The sequence below is a fragment of the Pantherophis guttatus genome, chromosome 2 (assembly GCF_059756535.1).
Source record: "Pantherophis guttatus breed Tessera chromosome 2, ASM5975653v1, whole genome shotgun sequence".
NCBI lineage: Eukaryota > Metazoa > Chordata > Lepidosauria > Squamata > Colubridae > Pantherophis > Pantherophis guttatus.
Genome location: NC_142064.1, coordinates 214546602 through 214559554, shown reverse-complemented (window position 1 = coordinate 214559554; position 12953 = coordinate 214546602). Strand labels below are relative to the sequence as shown.

The window sequence follows — 12953 nt, the reverse complement described above, 5'->3', positions numbered from 1 at the left end:
CAAAAGCTGAGAAATTATCACTATGTGAAGATTTATAGATTTTTCAAGCATGGAGATGTATCAAAAATGTTTATTCTTTAACAATGACAAGGCACCAGATTTATCATCCTGGACATGAGATTGTATATGATTTGTGTTTATCAACTAGCTATTTACATCATGGAAACAATTAAAAATATTTTTCATGTGGTAAATATCTAACAATGCCTTCAAAAAATAGGTTGCATGATTCCCTCTATGTAATATAGTATATTTTTATTTCTTCTGTGGTTTCTTCTTCCACCTCTTTTCTCCTCCTTTTTTCTCACTCGTTTCTTTTCTGGCACTTTAAAGCAAAACCAACACAGCCTTCTAGATAAAGTAATTTATTGTTCAAAATTAGGTACATTAGATACATTAAACAAATGCCAAATTACTAGTTTCATTCAGTTTAAAGTAAATGTAAAATCTGAATAATGCAGGACCATCAACATTGGAAGAAAAAAAAAAAGCGAACGATGAGCTTTCCATACTGAACAAGTAGAGAACAGCAACACTGAGGCACGCTCAATTTCTTACTGCATAGATCCTTCCAAATTTCTGAGATTATTACTCTGCATAGCTTTTATAACATAACTTCATGAAAATTCACTATATTTAACTTAAAAGCAGCATATTACACATGCGCTGATCTTACAGAACGTGAGGATTCTTGGTGAAAATATCCCAACTTCAAACTGGGGTTCTCCATCGCCTTGGCAATGAATTCAATTAGCATTCAGCTGTTGTTGGTATAACATGAACATACAGAGTCTTTGTATTTAAGAACTTCATGGAAGTCTCCTTTGTAACCTCTAAAAAGAGAAGAAAAAACATTAACAGCATTAGCAACCATACTTTTATTATGCCTCACAAGTAACACTGTGGATTCTTTTCTAAATAACACTCTGCTCTCCCCTCCCCATGTTGTTTATCAGATTAAATGCAATTGCTGGGAAAGACAGAAGCATCTGAAGGACTTTGTCACCAACGTGTGGGTGGCACATAGCTTTATTCATTGTTTTGTGGAATACTTGAGTTACACGGCTTAATTACATCAAGAGAACTAACCTTATATTGGTTTAGGTTAGGTAACCTGATAATAGTTACATTAGGATAATTAGGCTCTGCAAGACAGTATTTCAGTATTCCACAGTTGGGAGAGCTACCTTATATAGCCCAAGGAGCTTCTCTGTCATGTGTACCAGCCTTAGAATGTCCTTATCTCATGGCGTTAACCCTGGTGACACAGTGATTAGAATGCAGTATTGCTGGCAAACTCTGTCCATGGTGTGGAGTTCGATCCTGACCGGCCCAAGGTTGACTCCATCCTTCCATGAGGGCCCAGATTGTTGGGGAAAATATGCTGACACTGTAAACCACTCAGAAGTGTTGTAAAGCACTATGGGGCGATATATAAGCCTTATTGCTATTGCTATCTGCACTTTGACACCTAGCTTTCATTCTCACATTCAGGATTAAGCATCCACAATTAGATCCCACTTTCTCCCCTAATTGCCTATCTTTCAGCACTGTTACCACAGTTGTCAAGCTTTGTATCCTGTGTCACTATAAATCTGGCCTCCACTTATCTCTTAACCCCTTACCAGGAACTGATTTACTATAGAAGGTTTGCAGACAATAATGAAGCCATCTAATACAGAAAAATCTACCTACTGCAGTGAAAGTCAATGTAAAGTAAAGGTTTATACTCCAGGATTTAAACAATAGTCATTTTTTGGGTCACGAATTTGGGCCATTCCCTTCATAGCCTTAAGAATAGGAAGTACATGAATAATGCTGGTCTGGGAATGAAGCTCCAGCTTCATTACTGGCAACAATTACTGTATTTCTAAATTAGATTATTATTTGTTACTTGGCTATACTTTACTTATTTTACACATCTAATATGCTATAAACATTCTCTAGATAACAGACAGGCTATGTTATATATAACATAGCTTCATCAGATTGCAGCTACAAGGAAACTTGCTCAAGGGTTACACCTATCCTGCAAGGCCTGGAACAAATTCTAGTTGGCTTCCAGGCACTATTCAAAATACAGCTAAGGTATTAAGGAAGGTTTGCAGCAAATAGCTCCTACAGCTTATACAAAAACCTTGTGCCTCTGCATTGCAGCTAAATTTGTTTAATCATATCTCAGACAATGAACTTTCTCTTAATTCTAATAAGTGAAAGTTTCATCTTAACCTCTGTGAATTACTAAAAGTTGAAGGAGAGCAAGTACTGCAGATGGAAGAATCTGCTCTTTTATAACCAATCATAGCTAACAGAGATCTTCAAAAGGCTCCTTAGACCTTCATTATTTCAGGTATAAATTCATATACTCACTATTCCCAGCAGATTATCAACAGATTTGGGAAGGGGGAACGGAGAAGTACCTCATATATATATGTTTATGCCATTTTACTGTGTTTGAAAGATCTGCTGTTTTAGGATTACAAGATTAATTTTATCTTGGATTCTCTTTTAATGAAAAAACATAGTTTCTTGATAAAGGGATCAGATCTTGACAGCTAAAATTAAACCTTAAAAAAAAAAAGCTATACAAAATGTGCTGGGTCAATTATATTCAGTTAATTTGGAGTTTATACCATGCAGATATTAAAATGTTTACTCAAGAAATTAGTTGAGACAGAGTAACTGTAATAGCACTGCAGTAGTTAAGTAAGACTAGCTTTTATATAAGTATATCCAAAAATTGTAGTTAGAATGCAGGAAAGTCGGAGGGAGGAGACCTAGAGCACTCAGGGTCACAAATAATTTGCATTGTAGGACATGTGCAATTGCTTCATAAAGCAAAGCTGGACGTTTTGACATTTATTTCATTGTGCTTTAATGAGTTCTGTCATATTGAGTAGACACAGCATCTACAACAGATAAATTACATCATCCTGCTTCTTATTATTATGATAGCAATGACACAGAAATCTATCTGCTATGAAGAACAGTTATTTTCATCCTACAATATAAAAAAGAGTCAGGAACCACCATCAATTTTTCCTAAGACTCCCAATTTTTTCCATGCATAAAGCCGGTTTTCTATCAAAACTGACACAGCAGGAAATAATATTTGCTCAGATATTGAAAAGGTGAAGGTAAATTGGTTCTGGAAGTTGACTGGTGAGCGATGCCATGACCTCTGCATAGGTTCTTACACTGTTGAACCTGCTTCCTTCTTGGCAGTGTTGGGTTGCTGAATTTTGAACTAACTGCAGCTTCTGAGTTACCCTCAAGGTCAGCCCAGCATAAAACATGTCAACATTGTATTTTGTTAAATCAAACTTCATGCGTTAAAATTTGCTTCTGGCTTTCTAAATCACAATCTGAAATAACATATGCTTACAAGTTTATCACATGATTGATATGAGCATTCAAGTCTTGAGCTGTTAAATATTTAAGATCCTATCCTCTCCCCTTCCACACACGATATACCGTAATGCTGTATCTTTCCCATTTTATCTCTTATTTGCAATGCAAATGTCTATCAATCCAGAATAGATGTGCCAAGAATATTGTTTTGTAACTCTTGGAAACTTAGCAAGGGAGACAGGGCAGAGGGAAGGGGAAGGAAAGGGGAGGAGAGGGGAGGGGAAGAGAACATCTGTGGAACTCAATCATTATTAACAATTTCCTAAATACTGCTTATTATGTTTCCTCTATTATACTTCTTTTTCAGGGAAAATACCGTTTTTATTATCTGAGATGATACAGTTATTACAGATCTGCTGTCTAAACCATTTACAAAAATGTCAATATGACAAATATACTTAATGTGTCAATGCAAGAGTATCTAAAATTAGAACCATCTTTAAGTAGGTTATGGGCAGGCTCAGGCTCCCTTTGGGCTCGGCTTTGGAGAAAGACATAAATAGCAATCATGGTGCTGAAATGATCGTTCCCAGTACTTGCTCCATCTCTTCACACATATATCCCTAAAATTCTGTGTTAATTATTCATACTTGAACAATCTGCCCTTTAGGTTCTCTGTGAAGTACAGAGCAATCAGAGTAAGAAACTACTCAGGAAGTTTGATATTCAACCAAAGGAGACTGGAGGTGATCTCTCACTTTTTGCTTGACAGCTAAAATAGTGGCAAGCAGAATTTGGCGGGACTGAACCTATATTTAGTTTGCTAGCAGAGACCATTTCTGCAAATCACTGATCTGCCATTCCTTCACTTTATAAATGATATTCAATCCACTATACTGTAAATGTTTTCTTCATTTTAATGGGTTGTTATGGTTTTAAAATGTTATGAAATATTTTAAAAAGAAATTGAAGTAAAATGCATCACAAGTTATATCCCTGTTAGCATTCTCAACCTCTTTCAATTTAATGCTGGGTTTTAATACTTCTGATTTAAACCAGATTACATATCCTAAATCAATAATCAATAATTAGGATTTCTAATTCAATCTAGAAACCCTAGAAATTAGGGCAATACCAAAAACAAAGCTTTCTAGAATTTAATGCAGCATGTATTAAAATAATATCTGATCATTCCATGTTAGCAACCTGTTTAATCTTAACAGCAGGTAAATTATAAAATTATTACTAAATTACAATTATTAAAATAATATAAAACAAAAACATCTTTTTCAGATTTACGAAACAGGCAATATGCTGCTTTAGACTTTAGGCAACGGCTTTGTTTGATGATAATAGAACTGGGATTGGATGAAACCTTACATGAGTCTATAATATCTTCTTTTTCAGTTATGTTTTAATAATAAGATAATAAAATAAAAAGCAATGATAATAATCTGCAACAGAAGCAATTTTTATTCTACTTCTAAGGTTAGTTCTATGTTTAAGATTTCATGAATCCTTTCTTTTCTCTGGACAATACTGCAATTTCATTGTTATTCATTGGCAACCTTCAGTCTCAAAACATTATGGTATCGTGCTCTGGAAAGAGGTCCTAAAACAGCATCTGGTGTGACTAAGAAGGCCAATTCGAGAGTGGCAATCCCTTCCACACTGAGGGCAGATATATTCTGTCCCCTGCCCAGCCCCCAGATTTCGCTGGTTCTGGGACTGCCTCTTTGCCTCAGCCTGCTGAACAAGTGTCTCTTTGAACTGGAGAAGGCCATGATGCATCTTTAGCCTCCAAGCTGAATGATCAGAGATCAAGGTTTCCCAGTCGTTAATGTCCACTCCCAGGGCCTTTAAATCCCTCTTGCAAATATCCTTATATCGCAGCTATAAGGCGCTTTCCCTGCACTAATTCTCCATTCAGGAGATCTTTCAGAATCTGACCATCAGCCATTCTCATGACATGCCCAGCCAGCGTAGATGTCATTGTTTCAATAGTGGATACATGCTATAAATTTCAGCACGTTCCAAGACTGCGCTAATTGGAACTTTGTCATGCCAGATAATGCCAAGAATACATCAGACAGCGCATATGAAAGGTGTTCAACTTTCTCTCCTGCCATGCATAAAGGGTCCAAGACTCACTGCAGTACAAGAGTGTGCTCAGGACTCAGGCTCTATAGACCTGGATCTTTGTATGTTCCGCCAGCTTCTTATTAAACCATACTCTCTTTATAAGTCTGGAGAATGTGGTGGCCGCTTTACTGCAAATTACTAATATTTTGGCAATATTACCATACAGAACAATACTAACAGAACAGAAACAGAACTAATGAAGCAATATGAATCCATTGATGGCTGAATACCAAGCTTCCAAGAATTTCCCAGCATTTTTTTATTTAGCTTAGTCTAGGATGCTCAGAGTTTCCCATCTGTCCACATGTTGTGGGATTAAGGAGTTTTTATTATGCCTCATAGGACCAACAGGCAGAAGATTGTTCCTGGAATTCATGGAAGTTTAGCATTCAGGCAAATCAGTCATCAATAGACACATAAAGATAAATGACATTTGCATACCATTCAAAAGAGACAAGAAAAAAGCTAAGGAGGAAAGAAAAAGACCAGAACACATCTTCTCCAGCAGTCTTCACCCACATAAGCAAAGATTAACACCAGACAAACAACCAAGCAGAGATCAAGGAATCAAAATCAAGGAATTACCAAGAACTAAAGCCACATCCTTGTAACACTGGCAGGGCAAACTACTGTATATAAACAAGAAGCAAACGCCTATGTCACCAGCACTGATGATATTACCTAGTCAAGCAATAAAAAATCTGCAAGCCAACATGCTCAGAGAGCACTAAGGACTCCACAGAACAATACTAATATTATAGTATTAGTTATATATTATTGACCTTTATAGTTTAAAGACTCCTTGTTTTATATTATGATGTTAAAACACACAAATCTTAAGAATTTCAGGATAACAGTAAGTCAAACATCAAGTCAAAAGCTATATTATCTGTAATAAGTAGCAATTAATTAAATTCATCTAGAGAGGGTGCCATTCAGGTATAATTTTAAAAAATGGAATCCTCAGTCTAGAGTGGATCCATGTTAAGTAGAATGCTGTTAAAAGGCTCTACATCACATGATACAATCTCCTCTAAGTAATATTTCTGTCCTATTTTTTAAATAGGAAAAAAGCTGTTGTAATTTTAAAGATAAAATGTAGGCTGACCTTAATTTACAATCTCATTTTAGAAGCTAAACAGGTTGTAATTTAATACACTAACAACGTAGGTTTTTTTTCTCAATCTATGTACTTACCTTTTGTCAATGCTTCATCCAAGAACAATTTTAGCTTCCTGCTTCTGAGTCCAAACATTTTGCCTGTTTCATGCAGAAGCCCTTGATATGTTAATCCATTTTGACCAACAGGGTTTTCCATAAGAAGGGTTCCCACCATTCCATTTAGACACTCTGGAGAAAATGAATTGTCTTAATTTTTAGCAAAAAACCTTACAATTCCACAACATAATTTACCTTGTGCCCTATAAGGAGGATTTCTTTCTTTCTTTACAAAGCAATCCTATACCTACATCTGTTGGATTGAGCCCAGCTGGACTCAATAAGATATACTATTCCTCCTTCCCTTTTCAATTCCACCTGCCTCTGAGCAGCAGAGAGGACAGTCTACCATTGTGATGGTGAACCTATGGCATGCATGCCACAGGTGGCAGGCAGCGCCCTCTCTGTGGGCATGCAAGCTGTCACCCCAGTTCAGCTCTGCCGTGCATGCATGTGCGCCTCCCGCCATCCAGCTGGTCACTGGATCTCTGCTGCGCATGCACGGGGAAGGGGACCATGCATGCATGCGTCGGGGCCATGCATGCATTGCATTTTGGGGGTTCGGGTGCGCATGTACGCTTTGGGCACTCAATCCAGAAAAGGTTAGCCATCACTGGTCTACCTGCACCACTCCCAACTGTTTCCTAGAATCCAATTTTACGCCACTTATCTGCAGAGCATAGGATCTGGTACTGGAGGACTCATGGATAATGACAGCCACAACATCACCTCTCCCTGGGGTCTCGACTGATGCTAAAACTAGAAACCCAGATGGGCACAGTTCCAAGAGAGGAAGAACCCTCTCCAGACCCAGTCAGGTTTTGGTTAATTTTGGTTAAATACTTATTGCAAGACCAGACTGCAATTATTTTAGAGATTAACTAAAGTGTTGTTTTTTTACAAAAGCATCTGTTTTATAAACAGCTTTTGCATTCGTTCTATTAAAAGATTAAGATAAAAGATGTTTCTTTAAGTAGTGTAGGTTGGTGTAGGTTGTGGACTGTGATGCTCAGAGATGTGTAGCCTCTACCACTGAAGCAAGAAAACTATCTTCAAGATAGGGTTAAGTCGAGCTAGACTTCAGGAAAGGTCCAAGATTTCAAATGTTAATAAAATGATCTACCGTCAGACAATTAACATTGTATGTGACATACCTTGTGGTTTTGCATTCACTAGTTGTAAGTTGATATACTGACATAAAAAGGCATCAAGCTTGTTTATAATTGGCAATGGTCCTGCAGTTACATGAAGCTTCTTTCCATTAAGACTCAGCAAATCTGTTTGTTTTTTTACTTCTGAAAAGAAAAAGTTGTTAGAAATAAACATTTGAATAATATCACTACACTACAGATATGAACTGAACTTTCCTTTGTAGGATCTATTTTTAAAATAGAATAACAGAGTTGGAAGGGACCTTGGAGGTCTTCTAGTCCAACCCCATTTAGGCAGGAAACTCTACACCACTTTAGACAAATGGTTATCTAATATCTTCTTAAAACTTCCAGTGTTGGAGCATTTACAACTTCTAGGGGCAAGTTGTTCCATTGATTAATTGTTCTGTCAGGAAATTTCTCCTTAGTTCTAAGTAGCTCCTCTCCTTGATTAGTTTCCATCCGTTGCTTCTTGTTTTACCCTCAGGTGCTTTGGAGAATAGCTTGACTCTCTCTTCTTTGTGGCAACCCTTGAGATATCGGAACACTGCTATCATTTCAACCCTAGTCCTTCTTTTCATAAGACTAGACATATCCAGTTCCAGCAACTATTCTTTATATGTTTTATCCTCGAGTCCTCTAATCATCTTTGTTGCTCTTCTCTGCACTCTTTCTAAAGTCTCAACATCTTTTTTACATCGTGGCGACCAAAATTGGATGCAGTATTCCAAGTGTAGTCTTACCAAGGCATTATAAAGTGGTATTTAACACTTCACGTGATCTTGATTCTATTTCTTGAAGATTTACACACAAGCTAGAAACATGAACAGTGAAGATTAGTATTGCAGAGTATTGAACTGGTCTGAATATTTCCAGATCAGTGTTTCTCAGCTTTGGCAATCTTAAAACATGGGAACCACTAGGTGGGAAATTCTGTGAGTTGAAGTCCTTCTTCTTCTTCCTGTTTTACTACTTCAGGTATCAAGGGTTCATACAAAGTTCTAGTTCTTGCTCTTCTGGCAGCCTCAACCATTGTTAATTGATGTTGTTGTAGTGTGTCTTTGATGTGATCTCTCCGTCTTCTTTTGGGTTTGCCTCATGTTCTTTGACCTTCTTCTCTTTTGTATATGCCTTGTACGGTATGGAATCCCATGACATCCCCTCCAGGTGAGCAAACCACTTTATATGCCGTTTTTGTACATAGTTTAAGACTGGTTCTATGCCAATTCTTTCTCGTATGGTCTCATTTCTGATTTTATCTCTTCTGGTCAGTCTAGCAGCTTTCCTCAAACATCTCAATTCCATGGGGACTAACTTTTCAGTTATGTTTTGTTGTAAGTGTCCATGTTTGGCACTGTTAACATAGGATGGGGATGAATATGTTTTGCATGAGATGCTTCTTTGTGTTGATTGGTACTGTCTTATGTTGCAGGAATAGAGCAAGCTGTCCCAATATCTCTCAAAGTGCAACCCCACATCCACATTGTGGAAGATGGTAACAGAACAAAGTAAGGGATTGCTACAATTGGGCGAAGTATGCCACTACGACAGCCATGAAGGCCATCCTGGGTCACCCTGAAATGCCTGGCCAAAAGGTCTCTGGTGAAGTTGCGAGTAGGCAACAGCAAGCTGGCAATAGATAATTGCTACAGAAATTATAATGAGATATAAACGGACTGTTGAACTCGATGCATTTTAAAATTGCCAAGGTTGAGAAACATAGTTCTAGATTGATACCAAAACTAATCCTATAGTTGGATTAGAAAGTATTTGTTTGTCCCAAACTACCTCTGGTGCTGCTTATTGTACATGATGCTGCAGATGGTAACATTATCAATGATCTCCAGTTCTGATAAATTTATCCTGGTCTAGGATCATAGCCACAATGTGTTTCAGTATTAGGCCTATTCCTTTCATTCATCTAGGCATCTGGTCAGCTGCTGGGGGGAATTAGATCAGTCCAGCCCAGGCAACTGATGGACCCAGCAGGATTTCGAAGGGAACTTGGAGTGTTTTCTGAGACCTTGAAGAGTGATTTTGCTGAGACCTTAGCCACTGCTAATATGGGCAGTGTTTGGGAAAGACCTTAGACTGGATTGCTCTTCTATGATATCTCATTGTCCGTTGATCCCAGAGATCAACTCCGGATGAAAGGCCAGAAGAAATTCCTAGAGCATCATTGTTGGGGGCAATATGCTGTCCCAAATTGTTGGGGGAAATATGCTGACTCTGTAAACAGCTTAGAGAGGGCTGTAAAGCACTGTAAAGCAGTATATAAATCTAAATGCTATTGCTATTGTTATTGCTATTGTTACTGGAGGAAGAATCTATGGGCAAAATTTTTATATATTCAATTTTAAATTGTTTTAAATTTTGTATATTTATATGTGTTTTAATATGGCTGTACGCCGCCCTGAGTCCTTCGGGAGAAGGACGGTATAGAAATCTAATAAATAAATAATAATAATAATAATAATAAGACAAAGAATGAGTCTAGCTGAACATGGACAAGAGTCCACATCAGGGGTTATATTGTGGCAATTAGAACTGCAAAATACAGTACATTTTTCACTCTTATTATGTTCGTTGATAGTCATCATTAGGATTGCTAACCCAGTCACTTCTTTATTAGATCCTGGCCCTGCCTGGCTTGTTCAGTTTTCTCAGGAGGAGGAATCTACTGAATCCATACTACAGAATCTTCAGTAGTAAGTAACGAAATGTTTCCAGAGAAACAAGAAAAGATGCACCTCCTTCTCAAGCAGCTGTTGCAGATCAATAGATCTGAATGATTTTCATCCAATCTCCAATATTCCCTATGTCATGCCTTTGTCACCTCAAGGCTCAACCACTGCAATCCACTTCACATGAAGACCACTTTGGAACAAAACCCAATCCAGAATGATGCAGCACCATGATGCAGCATGATTCCTTAACTTCATGAGCTGCGCTGCTTCCAATATGCTTCCAAATGTGATTCAAGATGGTGTGATCATCTCTAAAACCTACACAGCATGGGGCCTGGTTATCTGAGGGACTGTCCAGTGAGAGTCGAAACAGTAAAAATGCTCCAGGCCCTCGCAATCAAACAATATCCCGTTTTGATACACAGGAAGCGCATATTCTCTACGGTGCTGTCTAACCTCAGAAATGAGGTGCCCCTCCCTCCCCTAAAATTTGGACCGATCCCATCTTGATGGTATTCAGGAAAGCCTTAAAGACCTGGCTCTTCTCCCAGTCTTTCAGATAGAGTGGGTGAAACCCCTTTTTTTTAGACTGCATTGGGGAGGGCAGACGGGAGGTCATTAAGTGAAGTGATCACATGGATGCCTCGCTTAATGACCATCATGCCATGGGAAAGCTCCATTACAGTCACAACGAGGACTACCTTTATATGTGTTTTTTTTTCCTGCAAACCAAAGATAGTAATATCAAATTGATAAAATGAGTTGTGGCATGCCCATTCTTGTTTTAATTTGTTTACACCGTTATGATAAGCTGACACAAGTCATAAAAGTTTAAGAGTCTATTAACTGTCGTGTTTCCTGTGCCCTACTTTTGCTTGCATTAAACGAGAATTATGAGCAAGACATACTGCTTTTAAAAAAACAAAACAAAACCGGATAATCCAAAAATGCTGGCAGCCAAAGAAACACTTAGTCTTTGCCATGTTTATACAAGACAACTAAGTACTATTTTCATTTTATGCTTTGTCTATCAACAGAGGCAATCTGATTTGCTCAGTTGCTGGGAAAAACAATTGATTTGAAGAGAAAAAATAGTGCCAATGTTAAAATCAATGAAGTGGCTCAACACAAAATGTTCTTTGTCACCAGTACAAAGTGAAATCTTCCCAAGAGACAATGCGGAAATAAATAAGCATTCCAACGTTATCAACATTTGAAATACTCTCATAATTTATTTTCTGTATTGACTATAAAATAATGTGCTTTTAAAATGAATTGACTCTTAAGAAAAAAGAGTTGTCTTAGAATGACACAGTGTATAGAAACGGAGGCAAAATAGGCTTTTCTGTTTAATCTTCCTCTGTGGTGAGGTGCCTTAAATTCAAAGTCATCTTCTTTCTGGATAGAAGCAACAAATAGATGGCACTCTAAAAGGCATTCTATCCAATATATACCAAATTTATCATGAAAACAGCTAGCATAATTGGTTTTTTTAAAGCATATAAATCTATTTCAAGAGTGTACAATTTTTTTTTCAGACTTGGTAAAAAGCAAGTTGTGAAACAGACCTATTTGCAATTTTTTTTTAAAAAAATGTCACACTTGGGGTAGGATATCTATCATTCTGAAATTCTACTTACCTTGTTTTCCACTATAAATTGCTACTTTTGCTTTTTCAAGACCAAAAATGCACGCAATAGTAGTAACAAGTTTGGTGAAGTCTAATTTATTGTCTCCCTTCGGATTTTCCAGCAACACCATTCCATCTAGAGAGTGAAATATATATCAATAATGCTAATAATCTAATTTTGTTTTCTTCACCAGTTAACAATAGGTGTATGTAGCAATATAACTTCTTAGTTATTTTGGGGTTCTTTGATTCCATCATAGCATTTGATAAAATACTTTGTAATATTCTTATTAATAAGCAAGTTAATGTGGGCAGGAAGCCATGAAAATTAGGTGGCTGCTTGGAACTTGTAGCCAAATAATGCTCTTTAATGACTGCTCACTGGATTGCAGGAGGTACTGACAGGGGCTTTACAATGTTTGATCTTGATCCTGCACTCCTCAACAAATTTATTGGAGTAATAGTAATCAAATTTGCAGATGGCATAAAATTGGGTAGTATAAAAAAGGTAATATAAAATTCAAAACAGTTATACTATATTAGAGAAATAGTTAAATGCAAAAATTTTCACTTAAGGAACAGAAATTAAAGGCACAGGAGTATAAAAATTCAGGAGTACCTCATCCAAAAATAGCATTCATGAAAATGATCTTGGAATGGTAGGTCATGACAAATAAAATATAACTGCAGTGTGAGCTACCTTTAAAAAATGGAATTCAAATTTTAGGGTGTTTCAACAAAAGTATAGTCCCTAAATTCCATTCCATTTAGCCA

The 12953-nt window shown here is 37.2% G+C and overlaps 1 protein-coding gene across 2 annotated transcripts in view; it reads right to left on the bottom strand.

Moving 5' to 3' along the window:
* Positions 1-349: 349 nt before the first annotated feature.
* IARS1 (isoleucyl-tRNA synthetase 1) overlaps positions 350-12953 on the bottom strand; it is a 78933-nt gene continuing 66329 nt past the window's right edge. For both annotated transcript variants that reach the window (XM_034438539.2, XM_034438548.3), the window contains exons 31-34: positions 12190-12315; positions 7866-8006; positions 6691-6843; positions 350-833 (exon numbers count right to left, since the gene is read on the bottom strand). In XM_034438539.2, the coding sequence (XP_034294430.1) occupies positions 751-833; positions 6691-6843; positions 7866-8006; positions 12190-12315 (503 nt within the window). In that variant the 3' untranslated portion in view covers positions 350-750. The remainder of the gene's footprint in view (positions 834-6690; positions 6844-7865; positions 8007-12189; positions 12316-12953) is intronic.